The 17,993-nt window shown below is 37.9% G+C and overlaps 2 protein-coding genes across 6 annotated transcripts in view; one reads left to right on the top strand and one right to left on the bottom strand.

The window, feature by feature from the left end:
* Positions 1 to 1,386: 1,386 nt before the first annotated feature.
* Positions 1,387 to 8,637, bottom strand: ARMC10 (armadillo repeat containing 10). 5 transcript variants are annotated; one of them, XM_074538838.1, is made up of 6 exons: positions 8,374 to 8,637; positions 6,708 to 6,849; positions 5,453 to 5,587; positions 3,991 to 4,167; positions 2,940 to 3,011; positions 1,387 to 1,747 (listed from the first exon to the last, which is right to left on the bottom strand). In XM_074538838.1, the coding sequence occupies exons 1-6, from the start codon at positions 8,613 to 8,615 to the stop codon at positions 1,496 to 1,498; spliced, it is 1,020 nt and encodes a 339-aa protein (XP_074394939.1). In that variant the 5' UTR covers positions 8,616 to 8,637; the 3' UTR covers positions 1,387 to 1,495. The 5 variants fall into 5 exon arrangements, with proteins under 5 accessions (XP_074394939.1, XP_074394942.1, XP_074394944.1 ...); XM_074538841.1 differs by having other exon boundaries at positions 6,708 to 6,853; positions 8,374 to 8,509; XM_074538843.1 differs by lacking the exon at positions 8,374 to 8,637 and adding an exon at positions 8,042 to 8,359.
* Positions 8,638 to 8,879: 242 nt separating this feature from the next.
* Positions 8,880 to 17,993, top strand: part of FBXL13 (F-box and leucine rich repeat protein 13) — a 64,308-nt gene continuing 55,194 nt past the window's right edge. The window contains 4 exon segments of the mRNA XM_074540204.1: positions 8,880 to 8,970; positions 12,176 to 12,352; positions 15,482 to 15,511; positions 15,514 to 15,615. Of these exon segments, the coding sequence (XP_074396305.1) occupies positions 8,880 to 8,970; positions 12,176 to 12,352; positions 15,482 to 15,511; positions 15,514 to 15,615 (400 nt within the window).

Below are 17,993 nucleotides of genomic sequence, written 5' to 3'. Positions count from 1 at the left end.
CAGTGGGAAGGAGAAAAGGAAGTTCACTGTCAATGCAGCAATTGTCAAGTTTCTGACTGGGAGTCATGCCAGCTTCTATTTCTGCCTGAACTCTATTCCTGGTGAGTTAAAACTACCTACGTGGATAAATTAGATATGTGTAGCTTTACCCCTGTATTGATCAGGGCTTGGGTGTGTCACAGTTTCAAGGTCATATTTTTCTTGCAGTTTTAGCTATTTGCAAAATGACCTCCTGAAAAAAAGCATCTATTGTAGTACAGAAAGAGAAGATAGTAATGTTTTCTAAGAGCAGTGAGTATGCTAAATGAGAAAGATGAAGCACTTGGTAACAGTTTAGGTGATACAGGTCTCTTAAAAATGGAACAAAGTGGAAAACTTTCCTAGCCTTTACATCTGACACCTTTTTTAGTTTCTCTGTAGTGGAAGTTTTTTGGTAGTTTGGTTTTAGAAGTATTTTCCAGTATGTTTTTGTTCAGGTTCTTTTACAGTGATGTTTGTATGGATTCCACTTCATTTTGAAGTAATGCTGGGTGGATGACTAAAACTTTATGGGGGCCCATTCTGCAGAAGCACTCATTCCAGTGATGCTCCAGATGCAGAAAAAAAAAAGGAGTAAAGCTATCCAAGGAAAGGAAGCCCAAGGACTGCTACAAAAATGGAAGCTTTTGTAAAAATGTGTATGATACTGGTCCTGTAGACTTTTTAAAAATAAGAATGAGAATACTGAATTACAGTTGCAGATAATCCTTGACTCCTAATAAAATACTTTAAAAATGTCTGCTTTCCCTAAAGTGACAATTTTAAAGTAATATAAAATCCTTTCAAATTTTCTTCAAGTGTAGAAACCTTTCACAGTTGTAGTTAATTGCACTGCAGTTTGGCTAAATGGAGTGGATATACTAAGCATGCAAAAATGGAGTTTAAGAATAAATTCCATACAGGTACAATGAAAAAACCTAGGTTTGGTGACTTTAGTATGCAGCTTTCATTGAAGATACTGATTCTGTAGGAAGCCAATTATAGTTTGGTATTGTTTTTATTTAATATTATTTTGTAAGATTCAGCTGTACCATTTTCATAGGTAGACTAATAAAATATAAATGCCTAATCTCCAATTACTAAATCTTTAATGCACAATTGCAATGAGGTATTTATTCAACAGCTGTAAATACTTAAAGTAAAAAAAAAAGGTCTTTGACATTGCAAGGGATACTTTCATTCACTTCACTCATCCATTTAAAATGTTCATTTTACATATAAATGTTTTCATGTTTTAAACTGTTTGCCTCCATTGCATGAATGTAGCAACTGTGCAGTGGTTTATCAGTAATAATTAAGCTGTTGCTTTTCTCTTGCTTGTAAAAAATATCTGATCGTATTTAGGGCTTTTTTTTTCTCCATCATTGTTGTACTGTTTACTTGTTGCAGGCTTTCTTAGCCTAGCATTGCCAAGATTAGATATTTTCATCAGGTCAGTCTGTATAAGAAAACAGCACTATTGTGTTAAAATTCTCACAACTTGTTCTTTCACTTCTGTGTCAGGGTGATGCAGCAAAGATGCCAGTCTCTGGGCAAATGGGGCAGAGTCCCTGCAGAGTGTGAAGAAAATTGAGTCTTCACTGTATTCCTCAATCTTGGTGCCTTCTTCATCCTTCATGTTCTTTTTCAAGTTGGCTGCAAATGCCAGGGCACGAACCAGAATATCTCTGTTTACACAGTTGTCAAAAAGTGACACCAATGATGGCACCTAGGATATTGAAGAAATAGTCCATACTTAATCACCAGCAGTAAGTACATGGAACTAAATCACACTTAAGAAGATGGAAAAAAAAGTGCACCTAAACCATCTAACATGGAAATTGTATGACATCCCAGTATGCTGTGAACCCCCGTCAGAAACTTGCACAGTGTGCATATCTTCTCTCTAGAAAAGACTGGCCTGTGCATCAATGGGTTAATAAATGCTTTGTATTTTCAATCTCCAAAATGTGGCTGTCTGGAAAATTCCCATTTGAAAGACAGGGTCTGCTTTTCTTCTCAGCCACGTTGCCCTGAATGTTTTTGTTAGCATATCTGATAAATGAAAAATGATACACTTAACAGAGAATTGAATATTTAGCCACACTAACCTTATTTCAATAATGAAGACAGCATTATCTAGACTAGCTTTGCTCATGGCAGATAGCTTACAAATAAATGCCATTGCACATTTTAAGAAAGTTACTTTGGGGAGGGGGATGAGGATGCTGCCCCTGACTCTGTTTTGGTGTGAAGAATTTGGTGTCAGTTCAAAAGAAACCTGTGTGCCAAGGCCAACACAGCAAATGTCACACCAATTTCTCCATGAAGAAATAAGTAAATGCACAGGGAAATTCACTTAGAGGCAACAGTTTTTATGGCTGCATTTGAATAAAGGGGTGTGGATTCCAGTGGAATTTGTTGGGTTTGGCCCAGTACATTGGCTATGGAAACAGCAGTTGAGAAGGATCACTTACAGAACTAGTACTATTTGATAGTTTTCAATCTATATACTGACTGTGTGTCTGAAAATAAAGTTTTGGGTTCCTTTTACATAATACAAACTGAAGTTCATGGTATTATCCCTTTGGTGGAAAGGGAAGGTTAGATCAGGCTTCTGCAAGTTATTGATTATTTTGAATGTTACACAGGAACTACAACCACACAGGGTCTCCAAGGGCACAGGCCCTGTGCCCCTCCCTCTCTTAGTACAGTATCTGTATTACACTGCCCTCTGCAATAAATCCTGCCCAGGAAAGAATGTGCACTTAGCTACTGATTTTAACCAAGCAGTGTCTAGAATTGATTCTGGAATTGCATATATATTTCTAATACATTAAAATTCTTCTAGTGCATGCAATATTTTAACTGGTAACACATGTATATATGCCAAAAATAAAATGAAGCAGCAAGAATCTTACTTGAGCTCTGAGAAGATGTCTTGTCGTGGCTGGGTTTGCAGATAAGTTCACAAGTACTTTCAAAACTTGAATCTGAAGTGAGGAATGTTCAGTTTCATTAAAAGCTCCAAAACAGTAAGTAAAGCTGTAATGGGTATCAATAATGTCAAAGCTGACTTGGGGAGGAAAAGGCAAAATGGGTTAACCAATATTGAGTATTTTGGTACAGGGAAAACCAAGGTATAGACATGTTAGAAGCAAATTCAGATTGACTTAAAAATCAAAATAAGGCAAGAGCCATAAATTAATCCTAGGCTAAGTGCAGAATATGTTTAAAATACGAAGAAGATGTTTTAAGTACTGCATTTAAAATGATCGGAAGTGTATGCAAATACACCTTTGTGCTTTCTTGGACCTTGTGATTCTAGTATTTCAACACTGGGAAAAGGCCATATTACTTCTGGACTTAAGTACAATAGGTGTGTTTAGTGGAAATGAGCTTTTTGGCAAACTGGTTTTGAACTGATAGAGCAACCACATACACTGAAGGTACTACAACATCTCGCATAAAGCTGACTTTGGTCCCTAACTGAAACTCATTTCAGTATTACAACAATAAGCAGGATTTCCACTTGCAGTCACTAAGGTTGCCAGAGGAGTCATAAGCACAACAGAACTGAAGTCCATAGCTTCGTACCACTGCTTGGCATGTTTCCCTGCAGAGATTCATGCATCAGTGAAGCCTTTCCCAGGCAGGTTCTCCTTGCTCTGGGATGCAGTAGCAATGTTTAGAGCAGAAGAGAATTGCAGAGTTGCAATGGTAAAGGCACCCTGCACTGCTTTGGTAGAGCTGTAGCCTGATGGTTCCACTACCAAGATTCCCTTCCCTCCCTGGTTTTTGAGTTTATATTGTGAAACTAATACAGATCCATATTTTAGTGCATAAAATCTGTTATCATTAATGAATATTTGGTTTTTCTTAGCACAGTTTAAACCATTTAACCAAAATGTTAAGAAACAAGGCAAGCAAAGCAGCTTCATAAACAGTTGTAAAAATAACACTAGCCAGTACCTGTGTCCTTTCAGTTCCTTCTGAAAGCAAATGAAGAAAGCATGGAATGGAGTTTATCATCTTTTGGTGGTACTCATTGGTAACAGACATATTTGTCAACAGCCTGAGTCCAGCTAGCTGCACATCAGAGTTCAGGGGAGCTGACTCAACAGTCCCACAAACTTGTGTAATAAATACCTGGGGAAAGGGGGGAGAAAATAAAGAGAGAATAGTTTTTAATAAAAACATATTTTCTGTCACAAATAGTATCAATGGCCTGGCTACAGTAACATAAATGCTTCCTGAACATTGCTGGCTGAATAGTGAAGGATCTTGGAAACAAGTGCATTTTTGTTTTGAATATTTCAAACATTCTAGTGGTATGACAGAAGCAGACCATACAGCATTATGCTCACTAATCTTCCTGAAACATAACTTGCTCTGAAAACTTAAATTGCTTTGCCTCCATCTCAGAAGTGACACAGCTGCCTTAGGGAGTTGTTTTAACAATCACTTATAAATAACTAACATCTTAAATATTGAGAACAAGCAAAGGACAAGCTTTGAAATGAAATCCTTTCTCCCAGCCATGTGGTGCATTTACTGGAGCACACTGCAGGAACAGCAATAACAACTGACATTAACTACTATTTCTACCAATTTTTCTTCTGGATGACAGTATACAATGAATCTTTGAGTCCTAACAGAGGGAAAAAAGTAATTTACCCTTACCAAAGGAATTATTTTCTACTTATACACCTAGACAAACATGGACAACAAACTCTACTTAATAAAAATTGCCTATTGCTAAGGTGCTGCAAACTACCACATGCAGTCACACTATCTTTTTATCAAGCTACTGAAACAAACTACTAAAAGTCTTCAAATCTGCCTCAGCTCACCACTTAGTCACTTCTTGATCTATTGATTAATCAGATTTCTTGTTTCTTGATGTTTAGTCCTTTCATATCCATAGCATGTACTGTATTTACCAGTGGAACTTGTTATAATTTATACACACTTTTCTTTTAAGATGGAAGTATCACCTGAAAAATTGGACTTGTACAAACCCAGGGGCTCAATTACTCTTTTCTTCTCCCTCACCTAAGGAGTCCTGGCAAGTTCAATCTGCAATCTGTTCTGTTAAATAGCCACTGCTGATGTTGTAGGTATGTTTGGAAATCATCTTAGCTCACATAATTTTGCTGTAATCTTAGCAGCACAATCTCTCTCTAATAGTAGTTTGTGAAAGCTGGACACAAACTGCATAGGTTCCTGTCTTTTATTTTAAAAGTAAATGCCAGTGAAGCAATGCACTTCTAAGTTTTCCTTCCAGTCATCCAGATCTGCTGACTTGTATGACTTTCATCAAAGCATCCTTAAATACAAGCATCCTGGCTTTTATTTAACAAATACGCTGAAGAACCTATACTGTCCCTTTCCCTTGGTTACTTTGGTTTTTCCCATTAGAAAAGAATCTTACCTGTATCTCTTCCTGATTTTTAATATTCATACTCAAATTATTAAGTGCATTCAGTGCTTTTTCTTTAACTTTGGGAACGCAGTTGGAGAGCATCCCTCCAATAACAGACAGACCATCCAAATTTCGGATTATATCCTGAAATATAGAAGATATTTAATAGGATTTTAAAAAATTCAATTTAAATGCTGAAGCATTCCCTCAATGTCTCCATATTGACAAAAATGAAGTATGTGAATGAAGAATTCAGAACTGACTGCTCTGTTTAAAGAGAGTGTTAGCAGATACTGCTTTATTGCTTTACTGAAACTAAGAAGGGGTCTGCTTAGGAACAAAAGTATTAGTTGCTGTTATTTGACAATAGCACATCACCTTTGCTTTTAAAATCTGGTCTGCAAAGCATGCTTAAAGCATTTTACATTATAAAGAATAAAAGGAAATTACTTGATAATGAGTTAATAGAACAGCTGAGCCAGATTGCAGTACCTAAAAGTCCTGCCTGAACAGGAGAAAATTTCAAGATGTAGCTTCATATTATTAGAGGTTCTGAAACTTTCCATTACACTTGTTTTTATTACTGTTTTTAATCTTTCTCAGTTAGACTTTAACTGTCTTTTCAAAAAAACCTGCTCTTAAAAAAAATTAAATGGTCTAATGAGTGTTATGCTTCAGTTGCATTCTAAGAGATTTATATTAAGAAAGCCATTTTGAGAAGCCAGAATAGATGGCAATCATAAAGAGCAAAAAGGGTGGTACCTTGAAGGTTAAACTGGTAAAAAGGTATGAAAATTGGCATCCAGCTCACAGTTTTTCTGCATTCTGTGTCCAAATGATTTGGAGATGCCTCGATAGTTGTAAAATTGCTAATGTGCAAACAGCACATAACTTTGTGAGGGGCAAAAAAGATAGTTTATCTCACTAAAGTTTAGATCTGAACCAGAAAGTATTTAACCTAGTATTCAACCCTTTCATTAACATTACATAATTTTAAGTAACAAAAGATGTATTTACAACACTTTTGAAGTACAGGACTTTGTATGGACTTTAAGTGGTCCAAACATTATAATTTGATAAATTCTGTGAAGCTGGTGAATTATATTATTTGAGCCAGCAGAAATTAAGGCAAGACATTAAACAGATTTTAGAGCACAAGCTGTCCTAGCTTTCAGTCCTGTGTCACTCTTTAGCAAAACAGCAGCTCTCCCCTGCCAGACTGGCTGGCATTGGACACTGTTGTTTTCTACAGAACAATACTCACTTGATTTACAGAGAAGGCAGCACTGTTGCTGAGAGTGATTAAAGCTTGCTCTTGAATTAATGGATCATCTGTGGCCTGGAGCAAATGAATAAGTTTCTGTAGAGCATCCACATCCATGGTATGGGTTGACACTGGAGGACTGCTGTCTGTCAACGTTTAGAAATGAAATACTTGATACTAAGTTTGAGACATTTCACTTAGTTGCTACTTAATGATTTTTACAAAGCTGAAATTTAGCTCTCAGTTGTAGGACATATTGTTCTAATGTAGTGCCCAATCATCATATCATGGTAAAAAGATTTTTATGACACTAAGATTTCCATCCTTTTCCTGGGTCCTCTAATTACCTCTTTTGAAGGTGGAGAATAAAAGGAACACAATTAGAGGTTGCAGTGAGTTACTTCCTGGTTAACCAATAGCAAATCTCTCCTGCAAAATTATTAGGAATGTTCACCAAACATGGTTTGGGGGTTTTTTTGTGCCCCTAAAATGAAATGTGGAAATCTGTCTGGGTGCTGTAGGAAACAAAACTTGCAGTTTACAGACTACTACTTCCAGAAATTACAATAATGACACTGATAGTACGCTGAGGTCCTCTGACAAAGTAACAGCCACGATGTTAGGAACTCTGCTGATCATGGCATCACTCAAAACAAGGAGGAAGGCTGCTTCTGAGTCAGGATGATGTAATGGAGTACCTGACCTTTATAAAAGGGCAACAAATGTTATCAAAGGCCATTTTCAGCCAGGTTGGAGGCAGAACTATTTAGGCAGCTGAAGAGCCATGAAACCTGATCTCTGACTGCTGCACTAGTCATAGCTCATAGCTTACTCGAGATGACTTCTGAGAAGCTAAGAGTGCTTTAAATTCCACAGCTTTACATCAGCATTTGGCCAGGCAAACACCATAGTATTCTTTCAGGGTTAAAAAAAAAAGAGATCAAAGTTAATTATGATGATTCAATAGCTCACTTCAAACACAAAATCGTTTTTCATCCTCGTCTAAACACATTCCGCTTAGCTTTGAATTATAGGGGGAACACAAATAACTGCAATAACAAGAGTAAACACAATGATCAGACGTACGCTTTGGGGGACTAATAAAAAAAATAAATAGGCTTTTCTAAAAATAAACCACACTCCAGAGCGCCCCAGATTGCCACATGGCTATGGAGGGCCGGGACTCAGGGCTGTGGCACCGCCTCTGGCAGCGCGCGGAGCCACCTCCGGGGGCCGCGGGCTGGGAACCCCCCGGGCCCCGCGGAGCCTCCCCCAGCCCCGCCGCACACCGGAGGGGCGAGGCCCACCCTGCCTGGCCCTGCTCCGGCCCTCACCTGCCGGCGGGCCCCGCTCGGCCGCTGCTCGCCGCCCCCGCCGCCCGCCCGCCGCCAGCCGCCACAGGCAGTAGCAGACGCCGGCCCCGAGCAGCAGGGCTGCTGCCGCCGCCCTCACCGCCGCGCCCCGCGGCTCCCACATCGGCCCGGCCGCGGCTGCGTGGCCCGCGGAAGCCACCGCCCCATCCGGCGCGGCTCGGCCGCGGCTCTGCCCTTCCCTCGGGGCTCGGGTGCAGGGGCTGCGCCCGAGAGCCCGCAGCTCCGTGTGCAGGCGCGGGAGAGGTTCCGCCGCAGCGATGCGCTGCGGTTTCTGTTCTACAGGAAGGGATTACCCGCGCTTCGGGCCGGCCTGGTCCTGCAGCGCGTTCCCAAACACGCTGCCCCTCGGGAGGCCGCCAGCCGGAGGGAAAGCGCTCCTGCGCCATGGCCGCCCTGGCGGGGGCAGGCACATCATCCCCGGAGTGCGGGACCGCCGTCTCCGCCGCCCCTGGCCCTCCGCCACCCCTGCGTGTCCAGGCTGTCGGCAGCCTGGTCCCACTGGAGCCGGTGGGACCACAAACTCCCCTGGTAACATCTATGGCAGGGAGCCACCGCCACCCTCCCCCACCGAGAGTCCCCCTCGGCCCTCAGCAGAGCCCTGGGCCCGGCTCGTTGCGCCCCTCAGCGCTGGCCGGGGCATCTCGCATCCCTCCCGCTGCTCTCTGCTGCCTGGGGCATGGTTTTGTTCTGCTCGTTTTGTCACTAGCATGCTTCAAACGATTTATGAAAACTTTTGGAGCAGTAACAAGATGGAACAAAGCAATTCTGCTTTATAATCTATGTTAAAGCGGGGATATAAATGAAGACGAACCCGGTGAACTGCATTGGCACTTTCCCTGTTACGTTTAACTTCTGTGTTAATTACAGAAGAGCCTCTACACTCCAGCCAGGTAATTCCTTCCTCATGAGTGCAATCCATGTTTTCCAGTGGTCTGTCAGTCATAAAGATGACACTGGATGCTTCAGATATGCTGGTGGATTAGGTATTCTTGTTGGCATAGGAGAAATAGACTTAAAAATATCAAAGGGTAAAACTGGCACAACGTGAAGGACTGTGGGGGAAACAGGGTTACTAGGTTTGCCCTTAGAATTTGCAAGAATTTTGTGATTCTCTGTGTTTCTGTATTTTCCTTCCTGTTTGTCATGTTCACCTCTGCTTGTTACCAAATCTGCAGCAGCTGTTTTTCCGTTTCCTTCTAACAAAAAAAAGAGGCACAATGCACAAATGCAAATTTAAGAGATATCCTGATATATTTAAGCTGCCCCCATTTGCCATCAGCTATTACAGCCAGGATTTCCATAGAAACACTAATAAAGAAATCTTGAGCCAATTACAATAACTACAGAGCAGTGCTGCCATGTAGACTGAGTACTTATCCTGGGAGTCTGTCTCTAGGTCATTCTTTGCTTTATAAGCACAAAAAACCAAAATATAAGATGTATCACCATGAGGTGTCTTTCTTGATTCAGCACTTTAAAAAACAGCTCATATTTTTCCAAGCAAAAGTTACAGCATTATAGCTATAATAGCATTATCACAGCAGTGAAATTAAGTTAATGAACTAAAAATGAAAGAATTAAGATTAAAGGAAGACTCTTTTAAAAAGAACCAGTTAAAAATTACCCTGTGTGAGATATTTTTATCCTTGCTTTTCTTGTTTCTTATATATTGCTTGCTGATATCTAGCCATATTTCTTATTTAATTTTGTTATATTTAAATTTCTTTATGAAGTTACAGGATGCTTGGTGTGAAGATAAATGAGATGATACTGGTCCTTTTATTAAGGAACATCAAAGCTGAGACCTTTGAACATTTATACACATAGTCTTAAAGTTAAGGATATTGAGTTCTAAAATGGACATTTACTTAAGTCTTTTTGTGATGAGGTTGTGGTTTGGACATGATCCAAACAAGCTGAAATCCAAGTAATCTTGTCCAGATAATTTAGGATTCCCTGCTGGATCTGAGAATTTCCTTCCTGTCTGATTTCTGTCTGTTCTCACCCAGATTTACTTTTAAACAGTACTCATTAAAAGTCAGGCAAAAGCTGTAAACACAAATCCTGCAAACAATCTTGTGTGTGACAACTTCACTGTAGTTAGTAGCTATATTCTTACCATGTTAGAATTGTAAGAGCAGGCCTAAGATCTTTCTGCCTTGGGACCCAAATTAATTTTGCCATGAAGGGTAAATGGCTAAAGAAGTATTAAGAAGAAAGGGTGAAAACATTGGTGATGGACTTGTGATTGCCTGGCATAACTGACACAATTGTTTCCTGTTTTACACCTGGTTCAAGGATTATTTAAGAGTACTTGTAAGAGAACTGCAAGACAAAGTGTTACAATTCCTTCCTTATTTAATTAATATTCTCAAATGTTAAACAGAGGCATTGCATTCCAGTACATCACTGGATAGATTTGATTTCTTGTGTTGAAGAACTTTCAAAACACCCAAAGGAGAAGAAATTGTCTGTTTCTTTGAAAAAGGGGTGGGGAGAAAGGCAAACAATCTATGAAACAAACTTGAAATAAAATATGGCAGTCACATACTGGCTTATCCAGCAGAGGGAGTAGTTTACCAATGTTGGGAATGGCTTTGGGAATCTGCCCATAGGAAAATTTGTGATGAAAAACCATTTTAGTGTTTATTATTTAAAACATTGCAGGCCATGAATTACAGTGATAAGTGGTGCATTTATATTTTTTAAACATAGTCAACCACAGCCACACCTGGCAAATTCCATTTCTGTTAAGAGGATTGAAAAGATGCCTATGTTGGAATTGGTGTGTTGACTAGTGTTGTAAATATTCAGGTGTCTAAACTGAAGACAATGGCCTTTAATTTTGTCTTCATCTTTTCATATTGGTCTTGACTTTGATTCATGGAAACACAGAAGAGTTTGGGTTGGAAGGAACCTTCAAAGAACATTTAGTGCAACCACCCTGCCATGAGCAGGGACACCTTTCTTTCCCTCGATCAGCTTGCTCAAAATACTGCCCAGCCTGGCTCTGAACACTTCCAATAATGGGGCATCCCAACAGCTTCTGTTCAACTGCCTTCAGAGATCCCTTCCAATTTACATTATTGTCTGCTTCTGTCCCTGCACATGGACTGATTAGAGCATGGATGGCCTGTTGGGCTGCTCCCTCTCTGTACCTGCCTGCCCTGCTCTCTGCCCCTGCAGGCAAGGGGCAGCTTGACAGCAACTTGCCTTTTTTGCCTCTGTGCCGTCCGTGGCTTTTGCTCTTTGTCCACAGCATGGCTTTGATTTAGAGCCTGCCTCTTTTTCTTTGTCCTGTCATCTTGCTTCCTGAAAAGAATTCAAGTACAAACTCCCCATTAATTTAACAGCAAGAGGTCATATCTTGAAAGTAATATTGGATGCCATGTTTTGACACTTTTACCAGGCACAAGAACTTTTTGTTTATAATTTTCAATAAATATTCACTTAAATAATTGCAATTTGCCCATATACATTAATATACTTTGAATGTTCTTGCTGTATGTGAGCTGAAAGTCCAAAAGTAAATGATCCATGTCCTTTAGCTGATAGGTAAAGATAGCCAAAGGACAAATGAGAAAAAATGGTTCATTGGTTATTGTGCATTGTTACTAAAAGATAATGTAAAATTGTATAAGAAAACAATCCTGAAAAGCAAATATTTTTTAGCTGCATTTTGTTTTCAGTGTTAGTTACAAGATCAATTTTTGCCCATTCAACATACTGTTTACCTCATAGTATTTAACTTGCTTTAGATTCCATTTCTTCTTAAGTAAATAAAATTATCCAATCTTATATACATTCTTTAAAATGCACATTAAAAGCAATTAAATTCTTTGTAGGAACTGCTAAAGAAATGCCACTTATTTTACTATCCTAAACTCAGTTCTTAGAAGTCTACCCATGTAATTATGCTGATACATGCAATATTACCTTTAAAAATTGACTGAAAGGTAACTGATAAAAAGACATGCCTCTATTTTGCATTGCTTTAAAAGATTCTGGTAAACTGTTGTTTATTGTTAACAGCTTCATAACCAGATGGTACTTTGCTGTAAATACAAGGAATTAATTTGCAGTTTCTTTTTGCAGTGCTGTTCTGTGGTGTATTTATTGCTCATCCAGAAGATCCACTGACATTTTTAGAAGAAAAGCTCAGAGAAATAAAGGCAAAGGGATTAGATACTTTCTTATGATACATACTGAATTATTCTCTGTGTGTGTGTGTGGTTTATAATATTGCACTTGGACTTTTAAAATATGCTAATGGTACAGCATCTTCTGTGTAGACTGCAACTTAAATAAGAATACTGCCTTTTGCAAATATTGATGGCATATGATATTGCAAAAACAGTAAGATAATATCTCTAAAAATATAGAATACATTTTATTTTTATATCCATGGGTTTGGGGGGTGTTTGGGGTTTTTGTTTGTGGCTTTTTTTCTACAGAATATTTAATGAATATACCCTCCACTTAATGCTCCTCTTTGATTAGTTGATATATTAAACCCTTACTTTTGTGGTAATCAAAACTGAGGTGATGTTAATTGTTTTAACTTCATTGCTGTCCACAGCACATTTACCTGTATGAACCAGGGATGTGTCTTTCAAGCATCATTAAGTGAGGTATTTCTCATTTTTTTTCTGTTCTCTGTATGTTCTTTCACCCTGTGAAATGAGCACAGCCTGAGATTAAAAAAAATTAGGATTTCGTTTTGTTTATACTGGAATCTTAGAAAATGTGATATTTCTTGCTTTAATATTCTCTGCAATTTTCTGATTGAAGTTTTCAATGGTGTGTGAGTAATAAATCCTTAATCTTCTAAACAATTGAGTCAGTAAGCTGGCATGCAGTGTGACTGGATTTTTCTCTTGATTATCTCTGTATAACTGTACTGAATTTTGTCTTCTGTTAGTACATCTGTCCTGAGTTCACAGCAATTACATTTCAGCTGTTTCCTCTTTTGCTGACTATTCAGTTAGAATTCAGATCAGTCCAGAAGTGGAATGCTTGATTTATACAGTACACATATACAAATACAATCCTGTTGCAGTCAAATCCTCTCATAGATTTTCTTAGGAGTAAGAGCAATACATGAGATAAACCCCAGTGTTTTCTGAGGCCCATTGCTTTTTGTACTTTCAAAGGATCATATTTTCTTTTACAGTGATATTTTTAGCCCATAGTCTTACACAGTTTTGGTTTTGTAGAAATTCAGACAGGTTTATTAAAATACCAGTTAGAATCGTGTTAGATAGCTGACATAACGATGGATCATGAAACAATTTTAGCAAAGAGTAACTCAAATATTTAGTATGTTAAATAGCTGAATACAACTGATTAATAAAAGAGTGAACATGAGGGATGAAAGCCTGAATTTAAGTTATTGAGCTTTCCTTCAAGGACAGAAATTAGTTCTGGTTTGTATGCTTATTTAACTTCTCTGTGTAAAAACAGTAGTGTCATTTGGTAGTGAAGTACTTCTAACTATACACAGAAAATTATACTTGAATGTTCATCACTTCAAATTAGATCCTTTAATTTGCATCAACATGGAAAAGACAAGATTTAATTTTTTTTGTGTGACTCAAAATATTTATAAAACAGCATTACTTTGTGTACTGCCATAAATTATTTTTTAGATGACTAAAGAATTGTGTGACTTTTACAGCAGCAACTTAATGAAGCTTTATTTTGGGTAATTATATGTATTTTCACATACTTCAGGAACATCATAGGAAAAAATTTTTGCCAAAGTATTTATGTTGCTTCTTTGTGTGAGGAAAAAGTTTTCATGTTAAAACAACATAAAGTGAAATTACAAACTTAAATTTGGTATTAATTTCCTCTGATGTTATTCTGTGTTAAAACTCCTCAGTTCTGACTTTACTCCTGTTCCAAACCTGACTCTTCTGTCCTTTAATCAGCTCTATTTGTGAGATATATGGTTGTATACCCAGACATAAAAGGACAATTTTCATTTAAGTCTGAAAGTAAACAATCTGTGTTCTCTTATGCTCTTTCTTTGGTTTTCTGTGCTTGGGATAAGGAAGATCACACTTTATGTAATCCAAATTCTCCTTTGAAAAATGGGGATAGTACCTAGATATGTTTTAAAATATGACAATCACAATAAATAAGCACATCCACTGGTTTCTTTGTTATGTGTACAAAATTTCATGATCCTCCATTTAGAATTAGGTAAGGTGGGTTATTTTGTTTTGAAAAGCATTCAGTGCTTACTATATAGGAGGCACAACTCTGCTAGCAGCACTGGTGTAAATCCTTGCTAAGAACCACAGAGTGACAGAATTGGCAGGGAGGTGAATGTTTTCAAGCTGTGCTGTGGTTAACCTTGGTGCAGATTTGTCCAGGGTGTTTTTAGTAATTTTAAATATCACAGGTGTTGGAAAGACACCAATCTCAGCAGGCAGTATATTCCAGTACTTCACAATCCTTTCTACTACAAATATTTTCCTAACACAGTAGCCCTTCTTGCAAAAAAAAACCACCAAAAACCCCAAAGCCACCACCTTTTTTTTTTTTTTTTAATCTTATTGTCTTGTGCAATAGGGACATGGAAGGTTATTGGTTTTTCCTTCAGTGCAGCCTTTCTCAGATTGTCTCAGCCTAGAGTTTTGCTAATTATCACATACATTGGACTGGAACAGAACATGTTCCATTTATAATCTCTCTCAAGATTTTTTTTTTTTTTTAATATGATACGAGGGAGGTTTTGGCAAATAAATGTAGCCATGGAAAGTATTATTCATTCAGCAAGCCAGATACAGAGAGATACTGAATTTTAATATATCAGTGATATATGACTCATTTGAAATACACTTTTGTTCTGAATCTAATTATTTCTTATTGCTTAGCCTGGAAGGAAAATGGGACTTCTACCAAAGGTTAAAATTGGTAAGATATAAATTGAATTTGCATTCTGTTACACTGGAGTTTTTTGTATTGCCAAGGAGATATGAATAACATCTAAGTAAATGCATGTATCTAGCACTTTTAAATTATTTTCTATTACCACTCAAATGTCCTCCCATAAATACAGATCTGTACTGTAGTGAAGTACAGATGACAGTAACAGGACTTTATGGCAGTGGAAGCAAGCAAATTTTTATTGCTCAATACTTCAGAAAATTACAAACAAGTAGAAATTTTATTAAAATGAGTAGATGAATTGCTACTGAAAAAATATCATCAATGTGTATTTTATTTAAATTATAAATAATAAACATCAACTCTATTCAGAAGTTGATATTGTTGAGCTTGACTGCTTTGAATTTTACAGCAAATTGCAGAGTATTGTGGATTTTACTTCAGTTCAGAAACTGTAATAAATTACTCATTCTGTTTTACAGTTCAGAAGATGGATAAAATAAAATTTGCTGGAAAGGAATGAGAAAAAAGCTGGTGGAAGATGGCTGTACAATAAATCCATTATAATATCTAAATATTAAAAGTTATTATACAGAAGTGGGACATGTGTGTGGAGACCGACAAGGAAAAAAAGACATGTAAGGCTAGGTAGAAAAAACACATAATATATAATCTGAAGTTATGCTGTGTAAATTAAATGTTCTTGGTCCAACAATTTACCTAGCTGTCTTTTTGCAGGTTGGGCTGTGACAACTTGATGCCATGAGTGCCTGGAGAAGCAGGTCCCTGTGTTCTGTGCTAGGACAGGTGGTGCTGGTTCCCTTCTCCCCAGACTGAGCAGTGATGCTGGCTGGGAGGTGTTAGGGAAATGGGATGTATGTCAGAAGTATGGGGTGGAAAGAGTTGGGATGCTTTTCTGGGAGGTGAAGAGTGCAGTGATAGGGTTAAAACAGGAGGGATCACAGACTTGGAGTCTTAGCTTTGATTAGATGGAATGCATGATGAGAGGTGAGGATGGTGGGAAAATCGAATTAAGAAAGTCAGAAGACAAACTGGTATCTTAAAATACTTAAAATTTTAGTCTGACTAGATTGGGCTGGCTAAAGATGCCCTGTTTCTGGAATGTATCAGGGCATTCTCAGGGAATAATAGTCTCAAATTCTGTCCATTCTTAATAGCAGTTGCACTGATTGGTTTTCCATGATTAAGTTAGAATGCGTATAACTGAGTAATTTTTTAATTGTATACATTTATATTGTGTACCCTTTTGTAGACATTTTGGATCAACAAGTCACCTAAATGCACATTTCTGGTACAATTCAGCATGCCCTGGGATATGTGCTGGGAACTAGGGCTGTGGAACTTTGGCACAAGCTACAAAACTACAAAATAATGGCTTTATTTATGTGTAAAGTGCAGAGGGAGCAAAAATTATTACAGAAAAGCAAAAGCCTACCAAAATGCTTCCATTTTTTATTTAAAATATTGCAGCTCCCTTGATCCAGAGAGAATTGTAAATCTGTGTGGTTGTCACCTGTGTGGTTTCTTTTTCTTGTCACTATTTTATTCAGGATGGGAAATGCAGAAAGAGCTCTTCTCTTCCGAAGACAGAGCAGAGGTTTGCTCTGGCTGAGTGCCTGACCATTTGCTGCAGAAAGGCAGAGCTCTTTCCCTCTTCCTTTGTCCCTCTGGGAATCCTCATGTTCTCTTTTTTGTGGACCCAGAATGCAGATACAGTCTCCTTCAACAGAAGATCATTATTGGGTGTTGTCTCCTCCAGGCCAAATGTGTTTGCTCTGAGCATTCACAGACTGTGGAAAATAAAGCATGCCTGGACTTTTCAAAGTTCTGGAACTTATGATTAGTGGCCTTTTTTGTCTCTGGCACTGTAGATGATGTTTGGTGATGGATCATTTCAAAATTACAGGGCCTTCAGTAAATACAATTATTAGCACACTATCATTTATTGCAGCTTTCTGTTCTGCTCCTGTGCCAAAAAATTGTGAGTTTTTACTTATGGCTGGACAAGATCTGTCCTCAGGGCCAGCTGGGAACCATTTACTTTGTAAATTGCAGTTTCCTAAAAAAGGTCAGTGGTACCACAGTATCCTGATGTTGAGTTATTGACAGAAAATGATTGCTGTGTTTTAAAGGTGGCTGCTGTGGTCTTGATACTGACATTTAAATTAGTGGAATTTTGAAGTCAAGGAAGTCATCCACATGTCCAAATTAAACAGACTTTTGGTTACAGAAGCCCATGATGGATCCAACTATATTTATCATGGATGCAGGTCTTTGAAAAGATGCACAAGAAGAATTTGCTATCAAAAAGGCCTACACATTTTTATACCTTAAAAAATCTTTGTAAACAGCAACTGCATTCTGAATCAGCTAAAAATCTCTAAAATTAGTGTGGCTATAGCAGTTCCAAAAATTCTGTGATAAGAACATAAAGCCAGAAAACCTGGAAGAAGTAAAGAGAGACAGCTTGTTGAACATACTTTGAGGAGCAGGCAAATTACCTGAATTGTATTACCAAAGCAATTAAATGCTGGTGGGAAAAGCCACATTATCAGTAATTTTCCTTCTGATTTTTCCATTTCTATCTAATGAATTTATGGTCTATGGATAATTGTGTAGCTAATATAAAAATACCTTCTATAAACCACAGTGGCATCTTTGCTGTTTTCAGGCTGATATATTACTATTAACTTACATATCTTAAATGCAAATTTCTTTGGAAATGTTTAAGAAAGAATTCTCTTCAGTGACAGGATATGGGATAAAATCAGAAAGTGTTTTTTTATTTTTGTTATCAGCCAGTTACCATATCAAGTTTAAACTGCTGCCATTAGTGTATTATTGTGCAGTTATAAAAGTAATTACACTAGAAGCATGAAGTTTTTCTCATATAAAAGTTGATGATGAAGGATGTTATTAAGTATGTTCCTTTCTGGTTTCTTTTTCACAGTTAGAATTGCAGATTTTAAGTGTTGCATATCAGATATTTCAGCAT

This window comes from Zonotrichia albicollis, chromosome 4, assembly GCF_047830755.1.
Source record: "Zonotrichia albicollis isolate bZonAlb1 chromosome 4, bZonAlb1.hap1, whole genome shotgun sequence".
Lineage (NCBI taxonomy): Eukaryota > Metazoa > Chordata > Aves > Passeriformes > Passerellidae > Zonotrichia > Zonotrichia albicollis.
Note: the sequence above shows the minus strand (reverse complement) of the source record. Positions and strands in the feature narration are given on the sequence as shown.